General features: G+C 37.2%; 1 protein-coding gene across 1 annotated transcript in view; it reads right to left on the reverse strand.

The window, feature by feature from the left end:
• The window catches only part of agmo.L (alkylglycerol monooxygenase L homeolog), a 156,283-nt gene extending 146,094 nt beyond the window's left edge, over positions 1-10,189 (reverse strand). The window contains exons 1-2 of the mRNA XM_018267345.2: positions 9,856-10,189; positions 720-847 (exon numbers count right to left, since the gene is read on the reverse strand). Coding sequence (XP_018122834.1) covers positions 720-847; positions 9,856-9,981 — 254 coding nt within the window. The 5' untranslated portion in view covers positions 9,982-10,189. The remainder of the gene's footprint in view (positions 1-719; positions 848-9,855) is intronic.
• Positions 10,190-19,024: the final 8,835 nt, after the last annotated feature.

Genomic DNA, 19,024 nt, shown 5'->3' on the forward strand with positions numbered 1-19,024 from the left:
GCAAAAAACAGCACAGATAAAGGATTGTGTCTTTTATAAGCAAGTGCATTGTCAAAATTACAGGAGCAGAAGAGTTTACCAAAGGCTGTTTATTATTTTGCTCCTTTTTATCAAATTGATGAGCTGAGAAACCTTGTGAATGAAGTCAGAGGACCTGCTTGATACATGCAGATATTTTCCTAAGCCAAAGGGAATTTCCAGCAATGGCTTTCTGTCCATCATTTATACAGTGCACTAGCCAGAGCCAATTGTGTCTGATTCTGTCTCAACATAAACAACAGTCTTCTCTGGAAAATAGCACCGTGTATATCCTCAGCCCCATAGGATGTCCAGCACAGAGGCTCCTATTTTATAAAATGTTTGGCAGAGAGAGAGCAGTGATGTCAGAATCAGGTGGTTAGAAGGGATTAAGTCTTAATATTTTCTTTTCAAATATATCTGTTAACAATTTGGTTAGGCTGATGCAGATGGAGGTTTTAATTAAGTTTACAAATAGTGATTTTTACATTTTAACATAGGATAGATATATTTTGGAACATGGAATACATATATATATACAACATTGATATACTACCGAGAACTGCTTAATTATGTTAAATATTGTCTGACTAGGTTTTTTATTGCTCTGCAAAGAAGCGTCTTTGGCACTGAAGATTTGCAGTTCTTCCAGTCCACTAACTGAAGTAAGATTTTTCCAACCACAAACCAATTTAACTTACTCTGGCAGACGTGAAATAACTCCTGCAGAAAGGGAAGTCAGTCCATCATTAATACGAAGTGGTTGCCCCTTCCAAGCCCAGCTGATGATCATTTCGAGTATCAACATAATCAAGAAATAAACGGTGGCCTGCAATATAAATTTTAATATAAAATTCAGCTCTGACAGTAAAAGATTTTAGAAACACATACACTAATAAACAGCTTACTTTCCTCCCCAAGTCCATGCATGGCTAAAATAATAAATGTATATATTTCTTATTCAGGTTAAATGAGGTCAGAGTTTTAACATAAGTATAAAATATATAAAATTATTGCATTTTTATAGTGTCCCTTGTATATGTGTCCTGAAATGAGGACCTTAGTTAAATTAAATTATACAGACCCTCATGGTTTAGCCATTAACCTTTCTCTTATTTACAGGTTAGGGCACTTTCACCCCATTAGTTAAATGCTAAGGGGGTTATTTATCAAAGTCCGAATTTATCTCAATATTTTCTGCTTTAAAATCCGATCAAATCCTCTCGGGTTTTTTGTGCTTATTTATTAATACATTTTCTGGAAAATTTGCTTTGTGAAAAAAATCAGATTTTTTTCAGATTATCATGATTTTTTTGGATTTTTCACCTGCAAACTCAAATTTTTGCCAAAAAACGCAAACGAAACGAAACCCAGCGCACATCAAAAAATCATTAGGACTTCTCCCATGGAACTATATGCAACCTCTACAGGTGTGAGATACTGGATTTTCTGGGTTTAATAAATTCCGAATAATTCGTGATTTTTTAAAAGTCAGATTTTATTTAAAAAAATCACAATATTTCGTGATTTTTGCACTCGGAGTTGAGTAAATAACCCCCTAAGTGTCCCAAACCCGACCCCTATTGCTGCACCTGCAAGTAGCAGCTCACAGGTTAAAGATCAATGGCCCATTATGTAATAATTAACACAAACAGAGAAATAGAAATTTCCTGAATTTAGTTGCATATTGTGCATTTGTAAGACCTCCTTAAATGTTACATAATTTTTTGGACACCAATTAGCTAATTTTTCAGTAGGATGTTTTATTACATATGCTGTACTGGCGACAGAACAAAATAAGCAGTCTTCCATCCTGTTGGTGGTTGAGTTGCTACGTGCTCCCAAATATTTGTAACAATCCACAAAGGAAACATTATGCACGCGGAGAAAAATTGCTTGCATTGTGCCATTTATTAAGTTCACCACAATATTTGTTCATATGTACAGTTGGATGCTCATCCCATTTTTAACCTGATTTAATGGTGGAGATCCTAAATAGGGAACAGAGGCCTATTTATTTTTGGGTCACCTTGGGAAGAGATGGTCTAGGGGAAATTTTTTAAAGTCCCATGCTGTAGATATAGGATACATTGATGTCAATTCTGTGACTACCTATCAAGTACAGACCACCACAGACTGTCAACCAGTGACTCAATTTCCACCCTGTAACTCCAGGTACTGTACAGGTTGTCTTATTCTTTAACCCCATTAGTAGTGAGAGAATTGGTGCTGTTTTTTGCTTTGTCAAAAATTTCACAAAACTGCCAAAACAAAATTGCAAAACAGAGAAAAATTTGTGAAACTTTTTTGTTGAATATTTTATCTTGTGACACGTTTTGCTGCGCAACATTTTTGTAGCAAACTACACTAAAATTATTGGGCTCAACAAAGATATTGGAGATATGCTACACGTCATACTATCACATGTGATACTATACAAAGTTTCTGGCTAGCTGCAAGATCATTGATTACAAAGGTCACTCAACAAGATATTCCATTATCTCCTGAAGCAATGCTGTTAAACCTACTTGTCAAATAAGAGCCTGGAAATGCTGACCTTCCAAGTATTAAATACCTGTAAACTCCTGATAGCTAGGAACTGGGAAAAAGGAGATATCAAATATCTACCAAATACAACAAGAAGTAACTAATAACTTAGAATATGAAAAAGCAGTTCCAAGAGGTCTGAGAGAGAAAAGAATAATACAGGAAGCATATAAACTTTGGCCATCTAAGAACAAAACATAAAGCCTACATTGTCTAAGACTATCTTTATTAGTAACTACCCTGGAAGATATAAAATCTTTTTTTTGTGTGTGTTTTTTTGTTAGATTTATAAATAATGTTAGATCTTACTCTTTAGAGAAGTATATGAAGCTACAATATATGTATTTGTTGTAAAAACACAATAAATAAAGAGAAAAAAACTATTATTGGGCTTTTTTTTTTTTTGCTGAATTGCATTGAATTGGAAAGGGAAAATAACATACATTTTTCACTCAGTATACTGCTACACACATGCCCTACATTTGGACCTCCTATCCACTAGGCTACAACTGCTATTTCAATGGAAAAAAGGGCTCCGATGTTGCCAATTTCATAAAAACATATGTGGTTTTTAACATTAGCTCTGGTCGACTGTTAATGGTATCTACTACTACACTATGTTGCTGTTTATTCAAAAAGTACCATATATAGTTTATATATTACTACAGGTATAGGATCCATTATCCGGAAACCTATATCCAGAAAGCTCTAAATTACAGAAAGGTTGTTTACCATAGACTCCATTTTATCCAAATAATCCAAATTTTTAAAATTGATTTCCTATTTCTCTGTAATAATAAAAGAGTATATTGTACTTGATCCAAACTAATACATAATTAATCATTATTGGAAGCAAAACTAGGCTATGTGGTTTATTTAATTTTTACATGATTTTCTAGTAGACTTAGAGCATTAAGATCCAAATTAGGTAAAGATCCGTTATCTGGAAAACCTCAGGTCCGGAGCATTCTGGATAACAGGTCCCATACCTGCACTAGTTTACAAACACAGGCATAAGTAATAATACATCTGACAACCAACAGATAATATCTCGGTCCTTTGTATCACACATTATAATGAATAAACCATATATTTTATGTGTATGTCCTTATATAGACAATGGGATGGCTCAGACTTATCATGGAAGGAGAGGGAAGGATAAAATGACGCGCGCGTTTGTTTTCGTTTGTGTGTGTGTTCTTTTTCACTGTCTGCAAACGTGGAAGTTAAATTTTCACCTTGCAATCTAATTTCTGCAAAAGAAGCAAAAATCATTTCCTGTACCTCCCCTTTCCTTCACTTTCCTCTGCTAAATATCTGGCATCATTAGGAGAGTCGTCCTTATTAGCATTACCTGGTCAAGTCAACGAGTGACAAGCAAACCTCCAATAATAGCCCAAGTCCCTCCCACATACGTCTTTGCTCCCAGCCTGACTTAGGAGAAGTAAACCATAAAAATTAATATTGCTAAAAATGTCATATTTTATATACTGAACTTATTGTGCCTGCCTAAGGTTTTAACTTCTCAATAGCAGCAATGATCCAGGATCCAGTAGGCTTTGAGCAGCTGTTGAGAAGCTAATCTTAGGGCTTGTCACAAACTATCAAGCATATAATGAGCTTGGCCTTTTATATAATCTGATGCTACAAGGCTGATTATTAGATTCTCATGCTAATTGTACTAGTTTCTGTGCTGCCATGTTGTATTTATCTGTATTAATTACTAAACGGCTTTATACTGTGACATTTATATTCTACAGTCATATGAAAAAGTTTGGGAACAACTCTTAATTCTTTGGAGTTTTGTTTATCATTGGCTGAGCTTTCAAACTAGCAACTTCCTTTTAATATATAACATGCCTTATGGAAACAGTAGTATTTCAGAAGTGACATAAAGTTTATTGGATTAACAGAAAATATGTAAGTTAAACAGGTGCATAACTGTGGGCACAGATATCACATCAATACTTAGTTGAGACTCCTTTTGTAAATGTAACAGCCTCTAGATGCCTCCTATAGCCTTTGATGAGTGTCTGGATTCTGGGTGGTGGTATTTTTGACCATTCCTCCATACAAAATCTCTCCAGTTAAGTTAAATTTGATGGCTGCCGAGCATGGACAGCCTGCTTCAAATCATCCCATAGATTTTCAAATGATATTCAAGTCGGGGAACTGTGACAGCCATTCCAGAATATTGTACTTCTCCCTCTGCATAAATGCCTTTGTAGATCTTTAAGGGTCATTGTCTTATTGGAATATCCAACCCCTGCGTAATGTCAACTTTGTGACTGATGCATGAACATATCCTTAAGAATTTGTTGACATTGGGTTGATTTCATCCGACCCTCGACTTTAACAAGGGCCCCAGTCCCTGAACTAGCCACACAGCCCCACAGCATGATGGAACCTCCACCAAATTTGACAGTAGGTAGCAGGTGTTTGTCTTGCAAGGTGGTGTTCTTCTTCCACCAAGCAAATCGCTTTTTGTTTTGACCAAATAACTAAATTTTTGTCTCATCAGTCCAAAGCATTTTGTTCCAAAATGACTGTGGCTTGTCTAAATGAGCTTTTGCATACAACAAGCGACTCTGTTTGTCGCGTGAGTGCAGAAAGGGCTTCTTTCTCATCACCCTGCCATAAGATATTCTTTGTGCAAATTGTGCTGCATTGTAGAACGATGTACAGATACACCATCTGCAGGAAGATGTTCTTGCAGGTCTTTGGAGGTGATCTTTGGCTTGTCTGTAACCATTCTCACAATCCTCCAAATATGTCGTTCCTGTATTTTTCCTGGGTTTAGCAGCAACTGCGCCTGTGGCCTTCCATTTCCTGATTACATTCCTTATATTTGAAACAGACAGTTTAAACCCTACACCATGATACTGAACAAATCTTTGTTTTCAGATCGTTTGAGAGTTGCTTTGATGATCCCATTCTGTCACACTTCAGAGGAGAGTCAAACAGAAGCACAACTTGCAATTGGCCACCCTAAATATCTTTTCTCATAATTGTAAATGTAAAAGCAAAGCAAAAGCAAAGCCATTTTGCTATTTCTGTTTTGGTATTTCCTTCTAATTAACATTTTGATGCCCAGTATGCATAGATTTACATAAGTATGCAGCCTGTAGGGCCTGTAGACAACCTGAGACAGGCTGAGGATATTCCATATTACCCCATATTATTTCATATATATATCTTACTCTCACTATTCCTCAATCTGCTACTTTTCGCTTTCATTAATATTAGCACAGTCTGGTATGAAACATAGACCATGTTTTCCCCATGTTTTACATGCCTCGTGTATTGGCATTAGTCTAAAAATAAAAAAGACTTAAAGGGGCAGTTTGCCTTTATGTTATCTTTTTGTATGTTACATAATGGCAAGTTCTGAGCAGCTTTCCAATTGGTCTTCATTATTTATTTTTTATAGTTTTTGAATTATTTGCCTTCTGCATCTGACTCTTTCCAGTTTCCTGAAAGACTTTCTTTTTTGTAACTTTTTATTTGCAATTTTTCAGTAAATAAAGCACTTTGTGGTACATACAAACGTAAAAGAAATGCATATGTCACAGGTTAGTGCAAAACAACATAAAAAGAAAAAGAAAATAAAAAGGGCTCCAATGGCAGCAAAAGACATTGTAGTGCAACAAGCATTTGCATCGGTTTTATGGAAGGCAGGCATTATCTTGGGCTATGGTAAACTACATACATATTGGGGGACAGAATGAGCAATGAGGAGGTGGGCTCAGGCATGGAGATAGAGCCAAAGGGACATGGGCATCATGGCATAATATGGGAAGGACTGCACAAGGTTTTCAATGATTGCTACGAGGCCAAACCCCTAAGTTCCCACAACGACCAGACCTTGAGGTAATAATCCATCCTGTTTTGCATATAGGCAATGTTTGACTCAAATATTCTGTTGCTGTTAACTCTCTGGATTATTTCAGGCTTAGTTAGCGGAGTTGGGTCCTTCCATCTGGAGGCAATTGCTAGGCGTGTAGCCGTTAAGATCTGATTCACTAAAGCCTGACCACATCTACGTAATTTGGGGATGGGTTTACCAAGTAGGAGAACTATCGGATCCAATGGGACAGGATGGGCTATTATCCGGCTAATGAGATCTGCTACCTCTTTCCAGAGCTGTTGTATGGAGGGACAGTCCCAAAAAATATGTGGGAGCGTGCCTTGGGCCCCACAATTTCTCCAGCAAGTGGAAGGGTGATTTGGAAACAGTCTGTGCAAGCGGTCCAGGTTTAGTACCAGAAGGTTAGAATTCAAAAGATGCTCTCCTTTTGATGGACACAGGAGACCATTCGCCTAGCATTTCCTGAAAGACTTTATATGCATTTTGTTTCCATTCTGAAGCTCAGGCACAGCATGGCCTGAAAAGAATCGGAGCCCAGCACTGACATCTGCAGAGACAAAAATCTGAGCTACCATGCTATACAATAAATGCAGTGTAATTTTTGGCGTGGGGTTTAAGATCTTCAGAAAATGATTTAGTCTTTTATTATAACACTTGTTAGAAACAACTCAACCCTGAACTTTGTGGACTCGTTGGTCCAAGTATAACTGATAATAAAGTTGATTTTTGCAGCACGCATTATTGCAAAACACCCAGTGGCAAACATAATATCATTAAAGGGCATTGAAAGATAAAGCTTTTGGCTTCATTTCTGCTGAGTAAAATAATGTTGGAATCTATATATGTGTGTTGGCAAAATAATAGTGAGTTTAGTCTAATAGAGTGGCATTATAGGGAGGCATAGATTTAGCTATTACATTTTGATGGGGAAAATGTGTCATTGCTATTGATTTTCAACCTATTCAACCATGGAATAGATCAGTCCTCATTAAATAAAACCATGAAACCAGCCCTAAGGATCCTTTCTCCCCAATAGATAGGTAACAACATCATAGGGCTGGTTGTCTCCATCAGTTATGTCACGTATAATTTCCCTATAGTATTTATCCATTTGCTGAAATACAACAGTGAAAAAAACACTATATGCCATTCCCATGCCTAAAGCTGAACTCTAGACAAATGCACATTTGACTTTGCACACCTATTGCTCAAGCGCTTTGCCTGTGTTCAGCAGCCCTGTATTCCTAAAGGCTGGGTTGGGTGGTACATAGGCCCCCCATCTCCTGCACCTACCAGACACAAGGTGCAAAGGAGACAGTGTTTACAGCCTGGATTATATGATGTGAGTTAGAGACAACAGCAAGACCCTGGATAGAAGTTTACATTTTACATTAGCATAGGGGCCACTTGGTGCTCTAGAACTTGTATTCAGGGTCTTCGAAAATTACCTTTTATATCCTTAGATTCAATTAAGCAGCAGTCCATTTCTTCCAGGTTACTAAAGCACTGGCACAAAAATGTCAAGTGTATCAAGCACCTAAAAACACTTAAAAACTTTCAATAGTACCTCATACCAATTCCCCTACATCAGGGATGTCCAATCTGTGCTCCTCCAGCTTGTTCAATCATTCAACCTGTCAGCCTTCTGTGCCTGAACATGCTGCAGGTAATTGTAGTTTAACTGCAGTGAGTAATTGTAGTTTAACTGCAGATGAAGTGACACCGGTTGTGCTATGCAGAGGTTACTCAGTGTAATTATTTATAATTTATTGCGCCCAAAAAGTCGCTCGTGTCAATTTCAATCATTAAAGTCAATGAGCGTCCCAATAGTGTTGACACACTGCAATTTTGATGCGACCGACTTTTCGGATGCGTGGCCAAAATATTTTGAGGCTGCCGAATTTTCCCTGCTGAATTCTCACAGGAGTTTATTCACTGGTGGCAAAAGGCAGAAATTCGCTGTAAATTGGCACTAGGTGAATTTATTTGCCCGTCACTACTTGTGCCAATCAGTAGTCTTTTGATACCAAATATTAAAGCAGCAATAAAAATGGCAGATGTGCCAAAGCCTTAAAAATATTAAATCTACTACTCAATACTAAAATCTTTGACCTTAATGTTGGATTCTGATAGGAAACGTAATAAACAATTAGCCTTAGATTTACTGTTATACATGTGCAGAAATTTTAATTGTGATTAAATTGCAGTCTAATCATATATGCAGGTACAGGTGTGGGATCCGTTATCTGGAAACCCGTTTTCCATAAAGCTCCCAATTATACATGTGGACATGCCACATAGACTCCACTGTAATCAAATAATTTATTTATTTTTTTTAATTATTCACCTTTCTTCTGTAATAATAAAACACTACTTTATTGGAGGCAGAACAATCCTTTGGGGTTTCATTAACATTTAAATAATTACTTAGTAGACAAAGTATGGAGATCCAAGTTTTGCAAAGACCCCTTATCTGGAAAACTCCAGGTTCCAAGCATTCTGCATAACAGGTCCTATACCTGTACACCCTTCTTTGTATTTAGTACTGATTTTGCGCTATATCTTAGATGTTTTTTTGCAGCTTCTACAACCATCAAGATCTGTCTGACAATTAAATACTTCTCTTCAGTTCTTGCTTTTAAGTACACTTTCCAGATTTTAAAATAACAGCATTTACATAACTATCATCTAGAATGATTTACTTTTTTCAAAGGAATGGATTCTTTTTGCCATGTTGCATATTTTATCTTTAAAATATACTGCAGTTCATTAAAACATTTTTCCTTCACCATCCAACTAATGTAACTTATATACTGATTTTCATGGGCTCAAACAACAAGATCCAAAGTTGCAAATGCTTCAAGGCCTACGTTCCCTTGCACTAGTAAATGAACTGCTGACAGCATGTATATTTATTTAGCTCTTAATAAACACTATTAGGTGCATGGCAAACTTGCCTTTAGCGTGTAGATTGTATAAAAAACAAACCACAGTGTAAACATTAGCATGCACCAAGTGCAAATTCTGCTAAACACATAAACACATGCAAAACCATGTAGAATGTGCTAAAAGCATGTGGCGTGCATAAAAGCAAATAAAGCTCGGACCCAAACGAATGCTTTGTAAATGTATAAAACATGCAATACAGAATCATATTGTTATCATTTATGTGTACAGTATGTTGAGTGCAAGATATTTGTTTGTATATCACCCTCACTCTCAACAGAAGGCAGACGACACACAGCTAGACAATACAGTGCAGACCCCTTGGCATGTAAGCGGTTAAGTTCACATCTGCTGATGTAGATCCTATATATAATGATTATGGATAATTGTGATGCTTGGGTAAAACTATAGTAACACATTTAAGTGATCTGTATTGCTTACACCGGCCATCTGAAAACAATTAGGTAGTTTCTCACCTTATCCACGTAATCTGGTACATCCTCTACATTTTTAAAGGAGGTTTCGTTCGGATGGAGGACATAAAACATCATCCGGATTCCCTGTGATACAGATACTTCACTTTGGCCTGTGAAACCCCCCATACTTGCTGGGAGTTTCAAAAATAGCTAAAAAATATGTTTAGGCAGGTTTCCAGTTCACTCTGATTTATTGTGTATGTGGCTTTTATGAAAGCTGAGTATGGTGACTGGTTAGAGACCTATGTAAAGGTGCTCAAGCTGAGAAATAAAACATTGGGAGCTCAGGGTGCTGCACACTCTCTGCTCTTCCTGCTTCTATACACACAGTGAAATCTGAGACAGAATGACACTGAAAAACAGCCAGCCACGTGACTTGGGTAAAAGTTCAAATACAGCCATGCAGTTCACAATCGGCTAAGAGATTGAGATATTACTTGCTGCATAGGACAAAGATAAGATACTGAGAATCCAGATAAAGCCGCAGAGCTTCAAGTCCAAAGATAGAGAAGAATCTGAGCCTTCCCTTGTGTCGGTGTGAAATAAGGCTGAAACAAATAAGGTCAATGCTGAACTTTATCATTTTGTGTCACTACCTGTAGAGAAATTGCAGAACAGATCATTGTCCTGTGGGAACCTGTTCCCAGGGGTGCTTCGCCAATGAGGCAAGTTGAGGCTGTCGCCTCAGACGGCAGCGCCCCACTAGGTACCAGGGGCAGCAAAAATGCTGCTTCTGGTACTTTAAGAGCGAATTTCCGGGGGAGGGGGGCAGCAGCAACTGCTGCTGCCTCAGGCGGCGGAGGGGCCAGGATCACCCCTGCCTGTTCCTTCACATACTGGACAGTGATCAGTGCTTAAAAAAACAGAATGAAAATAGTCAAAAGACCTAAATTAGAACATTGTATGGGTAAAAAAGGAAATAAAAAAACAAAGATATTTACTTATTACTAATGAGAGTATAATGTGCTAATATGGGTGAAAATTGCCACATTGCTGCATTTCCCCCAAAATCCAAGAATATGGGCACCCGCTTGCGTAAAATATTCTAGTGCTGATAATTTAATTCACACTCGCAGGAAAGCTGCATTTGCATTTTCTGGCCTCAGTGAGTGTAAAAATGTCATTATTTCAACACGGGGATACAGCAAAGTAAATGACATTAGCATGGTAGGTGTTAAGGACAAAGCTGGCCCGTGCCCTCTGTATGCTGTGAACCTCATGCAAGGTTTTTCAAGCTGGTGCAAGGTGCCCAGTAGTGATGAGCGTTTTTTTTTTGCCAGCGCGACGTCATTCAGGCACTTCGCATATTTACTAACGGGCGCAGGAGTAACTTCGCTAGTGAAAAAGACAGACGCTAGCGATCATTTGCACTCAGTCGCCAGGCGAATGTTTGCTCTGGCAAATGGACGTAACTCCACAAATTCACTAAGATGCGGATTTTAGTGAACGTTACCTCCTTCGCCAGCTCAGACCAGACGAAGTGCAATGGAATGCATAGGACTTCCTCAATTTTTAGTGGAAAATTTTTCTAAGTCCCAAAAAACGCTGACGTCTTTTCCTTTTTTCAGAGTGATAGCCTGCAAAAGTCCTTAAATTTGTTTTGGGTAACGGGGTTCCCCTATACATTTCCTAACATATGGCACATAAACTGTTCACTGGGCTCATGTGTAGGGCAATATAACAACTCTATTTTATTTATTAAGGTTCCCTAGACTTGTGTAGTGTAATGTATTTGCTACAACATATACGTCCATTTAACTTTCACTTCCTGACGTATGCAAATTAGCCAACGCTGGTGCATCTTCACTTTGATTGCTGAAGTAACAGTAGCGAATATTCACCAGCATTCGGCGCCCTGGACGCAGTTTTGCATTTTAGTGAATTAGCGTTGTCGTAGCGTATTTACGCCTGGTGAAGTGTTGTGATCGCTGCAAAGCCGTCACTGGCAAAATTGTTGCCCATAGACTTCAATGCATTTTGGTGAATTTTCGATGCTTCACTAGTTTTTGGCGAGGTGAAACGGGTCAGATTCGCCCATCGCTAGTGCCCAGGGAATCTATTAAAAGTGCTCCATGGATGAACATTGTGTGCTCTTACCGATCTTGGTGTTCTTGCATTTCTGTTTGGGTTAAGAAAATTACCCGTATGTTGTTTTGAACCCTTGCTTCAGCATTCCCCAGTTGTGCCCTCCTGGCACCACCAGCTTTGCCACAGACAAAGCATTTCCAACTCTTTCAGAAAAGCAACGAAAGGTATTTCTTTTTGTAACTTGTTTTTTATTGTTTTTTTAAAATGTTTTTCAAATAATACATCCATACAACATTGCTTGTCTCATAGCACATATACAGATCACATGTCATAGAAAGTAAATAACTGAGCTGAGTTTTTTGTACCTTTCAAACAGCAATATGTCAACTATATGCCTATTATCATAGGATATAAACATTCAATATAGAGTAATGTATATGGGTGATAGTAATAGGTCATGCTGCTTGAGGTTACTAATCTAATCGGAGGTGGACTCTTTAAGATGGGGTAGTAGCCCTGTGAAAAACAGGACATAAGCATAAATTAGGAGGATAGTTATAGGATGGAGATAAAGTGGTAAATAAGCAGAGCTGAACTATTATTATAATTATTAACACAAATATATATATCTATATATATATCTCTATATATATATATATATATATATATATATATATATATATATCACCAACAGATTCTGCAGTGCTGTACAATAAATGGGTGTACACACTGAGCACAGAGATCACATAAAAAAGTAGATACAGAAGGCCCTGGTCATTAGGGTTTACAATCTATAATAGATCTATAATATAATCTATATAAAGAGAATTGAGGAATGAGCAAATCCTGATCCATAACACTAGGGTCATTTTACACCTCCAGAAGGTGTCTCTAGTTTTATTGTTTTAGATCAAAATTGGCAGATCAGTTTTTCCAACAGCTAAGATGTAAAAACATATAACACTATCTTTGGGCTGTTTTGATCATAAAAATTAGTCATTTCAATGGACTAACATATCTAAGAAATGTTACTAAATAAACTTATAACTGTTTTCACTCCAATATAATTCTCTCAAAGATTCAAGAATGGTTTTTTTTTCTGAAAAAAAAATACAAATGATCTTAATTAAATTGACAAATAATATAAAACGAACAATTATTCATGATTATTGACTTTTTAGTATTGTTATAAGAGACACTGTTTCACAGCGAAGCAGCATGAAAAAAATGAAGGAAAATATGAAAATAAAATAATGTTATACCACTCCCTGAATGAATACAGAAAGCCAAGAATTCCACTGCACGCTATACCACTCATAAATCAGCAGCAGAAAGTTCGCAAAAGTCTCTTTGGTATTTGCTTTGGAAGAAATAGACTACTCATTGCCAATGAAATAAAAATATTTGAAATATACCACTTTTGGAGGGTTTCTCCTTAACATATAAAATTATGACTGAATAACAGTCCTAAATGAGTATGTTTTGTATTTATACAATAAATCTACATCCAAGTATAAATAGTATAGTTGTGTGATGCAGTTATTTTTATATTTTTATAGACAGACAGAAAGTCAGAGGGGGACATAGAACAGTTGTCTAAAGGAAAAACTTGCTTATACTTTTTTGGGGCATATTAATCTAAAGGTTAATATATACATTTTGATAAATATGCCTACAAAAACTTATACCAGTGAGTAGACAACTGAAGTTTCCCCTAGAAAGCCATGGAGAATTCTGTTTTCACCCTTTGATAAATATGCCTCAGAGAAACTGGAAGTGAATACTAGGGAACATAGAGTGCATTTTTTTGCCTGCTACAGCTCTAGAATTTCACCATGTGCTCTGTCCACAAAATTGTGGTCTGTTGCGCTGGGAAAACATTTCAGAAAAAACGCAGATGTCATTGTTATGTGCCCATTCTCTTCCACATCAACCAATGGAATGAGAGCCTTTCCCAGGCTTTTCCATGTCTATCTAAGGAGCTGACAGGGTGCCATAGTTGGAAGATATTTTTTTCTATGAAGAACAATTGTAGCATAGTAGAAAGGAACTTCTCTAACCAGGTAGAGCAATGTAAATGCTATTGCATAGCTAAACTGTAAATCTGTCTTCCCATTGACTCCAATACATTTTGGCAAATTTCTAGTATTATAGTATTATATCTAGTAATATTGAGCCACGGACTCTTTGTCAAGTCACACACTGAACATTGTTATAGTGTGCGGTTTTGGACTCTTGTGTCCCTGAGGGTCTTGCAGCAAATCAGGGGCCAAAGAGTAATATTCTGACATTACAAATTGTTTGGAGGGTTTTGCAAATTGGAGGGTGGTAACACTTAGGGGCCAATTCATTAACTTCGAGTGAAGGAATAGAAGAAAAAAAATGTAGAATTTCGAAGTGTTTTTTTGGCTACTTCGAACATCGAATGGGCTACTTCGACGTTCGACTACGACTTTGACTTCGAATCGAAGGATTCGAACTAAAAATCGTTCTACTATTTGACCATTCGATAGTCGAAGTACTGTCTCTTTAAGAAAAAACTTTGACCCCCTAGTTCGCCACCTAAAAGCTACCGAACCCAATGTTAGCCTAAGGGGAAGGTCCCCATAGGCTTGGCTAAGTTTTTTTTGGAGGATAATCCTTCGATCATTGGATTAAAATCCTTCAAATCATTGAAGGATCGAACGATTATTCCTTCGGTCGTTCGATCGAACTATTTGCGCAAAATCGAAGTCGAAGGATTTTGCGCAAATAGTTCGATAGTTTTCTTTCCCCAGTCGAATATCGAGGGTTAATTAACCCTCGATATTCGACCCTTGATGAATTTGCCCCATAAAGGAGAACTAAACACTAAAATTAAATATGGCTAGAAATTACTGTACCAAGCTTAATGCACCAGCCAAAAGTTTAAGCAGTCCTGTAATAGTAATGATCCAGGTCTTCAAAATTGTCACAGAACTTACCATCCTGGATATTGTTAGGGGTGTTTGAATTTGTTGAGAAACTAAGCTTAGGGGTCATCACAAATCATCAGGTAGAAAACAAGGTTTTCCAGTCATAGATACTGATGTTACAGGACAATTAAATTCTGATGTTAATGGAATTACTATGGGCATCTTTGGAGGCACAGATTTTCACTGTCAAAGAGCTGTGGTTGTCTTGGGATGGTACAGGACCCCAAAACATAAAATGTACCCTTCCCTACTTCTTTGCTAAACTTTAGCCCCCATATGTAATATAATGAGCTAAGTTTGCCCAGGAGCAGTAACCCATAGCAACCAATAAGATGTTTGCATTTTAACATGTGACCAATAAATTCTACCTGTTGATAAGTGATGGGCGAATTTGCGCTGTTTTGCTTCGCCGTAAAATTCGCGAAACGGCGAAGAATTCGCGAAACGGCGCCGGCGTCTCATTTTTGACATGGGCGAATTTTCGTGGGCATTTCGCAAATTTATTCGCTGGCGGGGAATCACGCAAATTTGCCACAAATTCGCGCCTGGCGAATAAATTCGCCCATCACTACTGTTGATTGGTTTCTATGGGTTTCTGCTCGTGGGCAAAGTTAAGGACTTTTATTACATAACCCCCTAGATCTCTTTTTAACTTCTTCACTGCATCCCACCCATAGAGCAAAATCAATCTTCTGAGCAGTTTCTTTTTTCTTAAAATTTCATATCCAAAAATTGGGGCTATAGTTTTCAGTGCAGATACACCTGCATAAACGCCTGCATAAAAAAAACAAGCAGCTGCGGTGTCCATCTACCCTTGCTTTTTAAGCAATACTGACATCACATGACATTTATAGTAATACCATCAATGTTTTGCACAAATAGGTTTAAATTTCATGTTTTATATAGTTTATAAAAATATTTACTGATTCCAGGATGTGGTTGGAGTTCTGTCCAATTTTGCCATTTCAATTAAATTGTTGGCCACATTTGGTTCTGCTGAAGGCATAGGCCTTCAGCTATAATGTAATCATTTAAATATGCAAAATAGGGTTTGAATTTGTTTTGGTATTCGTCTAAATCTTTAGAGTATTCAATGTTCATATAAATCCAAATAATTAATTATAAGTACAATGCTTATGTTTGCATTGCCTCACTAAGTTTAATACTCTCTTTTCGGCATTCCAATCAGCAGTGTAGTAAATATTTCTGAGCCATATAAATAATGGGCATTTGTCAGTTTGGCTGTCTAGTATGTCATCTTTAAAAGGTATTTTCCATGCAGGCTGTTTATAATTTATTAGAATCTGCTAGAGCCTTGTTGTTTGATTTCTTGTCTTTCTTACAAGTATGATCCATGTCTGGACCATGCCTTCTGCAAATTGCTGTCTATCTGCTCTAGACTTCTCACTGTCTTCTACCTGCCCTAAACCTTGGCCTTGGTCTGTCAGTGCTTCTGTTTCTACTGTTACACTTCTCGTGTGTCCCTAGTGGGGGTTGGATCTCTGCAGGTATTGCATAGCCTCAAAAAGGCATCAGTGAACTCCAGTATATGTGGCACTCTTGCAATTAAAGCTAGATTAACATCTAATGGTCTCACCACAGGGTTTAAACTTCACAAGAGTTTTACAGGCTGCTAAATGTTATTGCTCCACCTTCAAAAAATAACACTTTTGTTCTTCAGTGTTTGAAATGGCTCCATTCTAATTCTACTTTATCCTCAACCCTATGCCTGACTCTGTTGCAAATTGTTTTTTTAAAACCCATAAGCTAAATGTGTTTTATTAAAATGTTTCTATAGGTGTGTCCCCTGTAAAACCATAGATGACGTGCAGTACTAGGTAAGGCTGAGCAATGCAAGATCTGTAAAGGACACACGTGGATTGAATTGTCTGTGTGTTTGCAAGTAAAGCAAGTAAAGCAGACAGAATTGGATGGAATTCATTATTAGTAACCCTTCTTAAAGAGATACTGACCCTTTCCTATAGGACCTTCATAGGAAGGTGTCAGTATTAAGTAATTGCTGCTGCACCTGGAATATTTTACCTGAAAGCCCCTCTCAAAGCCGCCCCCAGCCCCGCGAACCTGCTTTGACCCGACACTGCTAAAAGACCACCTTCTGTGCAGTTTCAGTGACACTGGGCTGGGGGCAGCGCGATCCTTCCGTAGGTTATTTACGAATGAAAACAGGACTTCAGCCTATGGAAGGATCGCTCCCTCCCCCAGCCCAGCAACACGGAAGCAAGACAGAAGAGTCAAAACGTTCCTATGATTTTTATAGGAATATGTCAGTATCGCTTTAATGTTGCCATGCTTCTAGAGAGATAATGTATCTACAGTAGAATAAGGTTGATAAAGTGATGAAGCAAAAGATAAATGGTGGTAAATTAAGAAGTCAATTATTTTATCTTGATTTGTCTAAATTCATCTGAATCGGCCAGATGCATATTAGTGCTTGGCAGACAACAATTTAAAGGGTTGCTAAGTTTTGCTGGACCACAGTCCGGACAGTGGGGCAGGCTGGTGGCGTCATGGGGCAAATTCAGTAAGTCATGGGGCAGGGCTAAAACATGACGATCACTGTGTCAATCTGGGAGGATTCTGCCTGGTTTTCCAAATTTGGAAATGTATTGACCCGGGCAGCCCTTCCAAAAACCAGACTGTCCAGGTCAAAACCGGACAGTTGGCAACCCTGACAGTTTACTATAAATGTAAATAAATGCTACAGATAAAGGGCCAGATCCATTTAAGTGAGAAAAAGTTATCTCCTGGTTTATCACATGAAAACTCATGAACAGGATTCAATTTGAGGAGAAAAAAAATTTCTCCAAATTCTGTTCCAGTTTTTTCCCATAGACATCAATGGAGTTTTCATAAACTATCAACTTTTGATAAACTGTAAGATTAGTTTTTCTGGATTTTCTGCATCTCAAACTGAATCTTGTCCATGACTTTTCACTTGATCAACCTTGTTCTCACTGAATTGAATCTGGCCCAAAGCATGCTATATTTTCTTTCACTTAGCTCACATGGCACATACAGCACACTATTAATTCTACTATTTCAAAACAAGGAGTTGGAATGTCTGCCAGAAGTCAAAACAAAATGAGCTTCATAATTAAGAGGAAATATAATGTTACTTTGGTCGCCATATTATGGAAAGTAAATGTTTTTTCTGAAGAAGCTGTACATGTATTCTGTAAAACTTGCACGCAGGGCATTTATAATACATGTGACATTTTTCTTATTTCTTCAGACCTGCTATGTGCACTCAATTGTACATTTTCAATCTATTTTCTTTCATCTAATCATTTTGTACATAACTTTCTCCAAAGTTGTAATATTATATTCTCTTAAACCCAGCATAAATCATTGCAGCGCCCCTTGTACTATGATCATTTATATTTTTTCTGATTTGCTTTTATTGTAGATCTATATTTTATAGAAAACTTCTATAAAATGAGACTAACCACTGACAAACTCAAGAATGCTGCTTAAGTGCCCATGTTTTCAGTAAACCCTTTATTCTCTGCCATTAAACTGTTGCTGATGTGAACATGTTTTAATTTTGAGCAATTACTCCAGAATGTAATCTTTGTATTTCCTATCTGTAAGAATTTTCCATTATTTCTCAGGTGTGAACAGAATGTAAAGACAGACTTGTGGTTGCCGCCTTGCAAACCTCCTGTCAACACATTGTTTTGGGCAACTATAATTTGTTCTAGAATTTTACACAATAACTGTACCTGTCACACGCGCATTTTATTTCAATTGATTTTCACATTGCATTTCCTTTGGAATTTATACGTAGCTAAATTTATGCAGCTGCATATACGATTTGCTGTCTTAACAATGTGGCACTATTCAAATATCAGAGTATTAAAAATGATTTCTGCAATATAAAAAGAATGTTATTACTGGACTTGTGCATGAATGAAAATACCAAGGGAAATAATCTGTCTGCAAATATTAAAAATGACCCAATTCCTTTGGTATTTACATAAACTATTTCTCAAATAAGCTTCTGAATCTGAATTTCTTACCCCACTTTCTGCTTTAAAATGAATTTTTATTTAATTTTTTTAATTATAATATTTTTCATTTTGATGAGCTAATCTGTTCACGGAAAATTTGTGAAACTTCAAAAAAATTCACGAAAAAGTCAATGGGCCTCAAGGTTTTTTTTACAC

This window comes from Xenopus laevis, chromosome 6L (assembly GCF_017654675.1).
Source record: "Xenopus laevis strain J_2021 chromosome 6L, Xenopus_laevis_v10.1, whole genome shotgun sequence".
In the NCBI taxonomy this organism is placed as follows: domain Eukaryota; kingdom Metazoa; phylum Chordata; class Amphibia; order Anura; family Pipidae; genus Xenopus; species Xenopus laevis.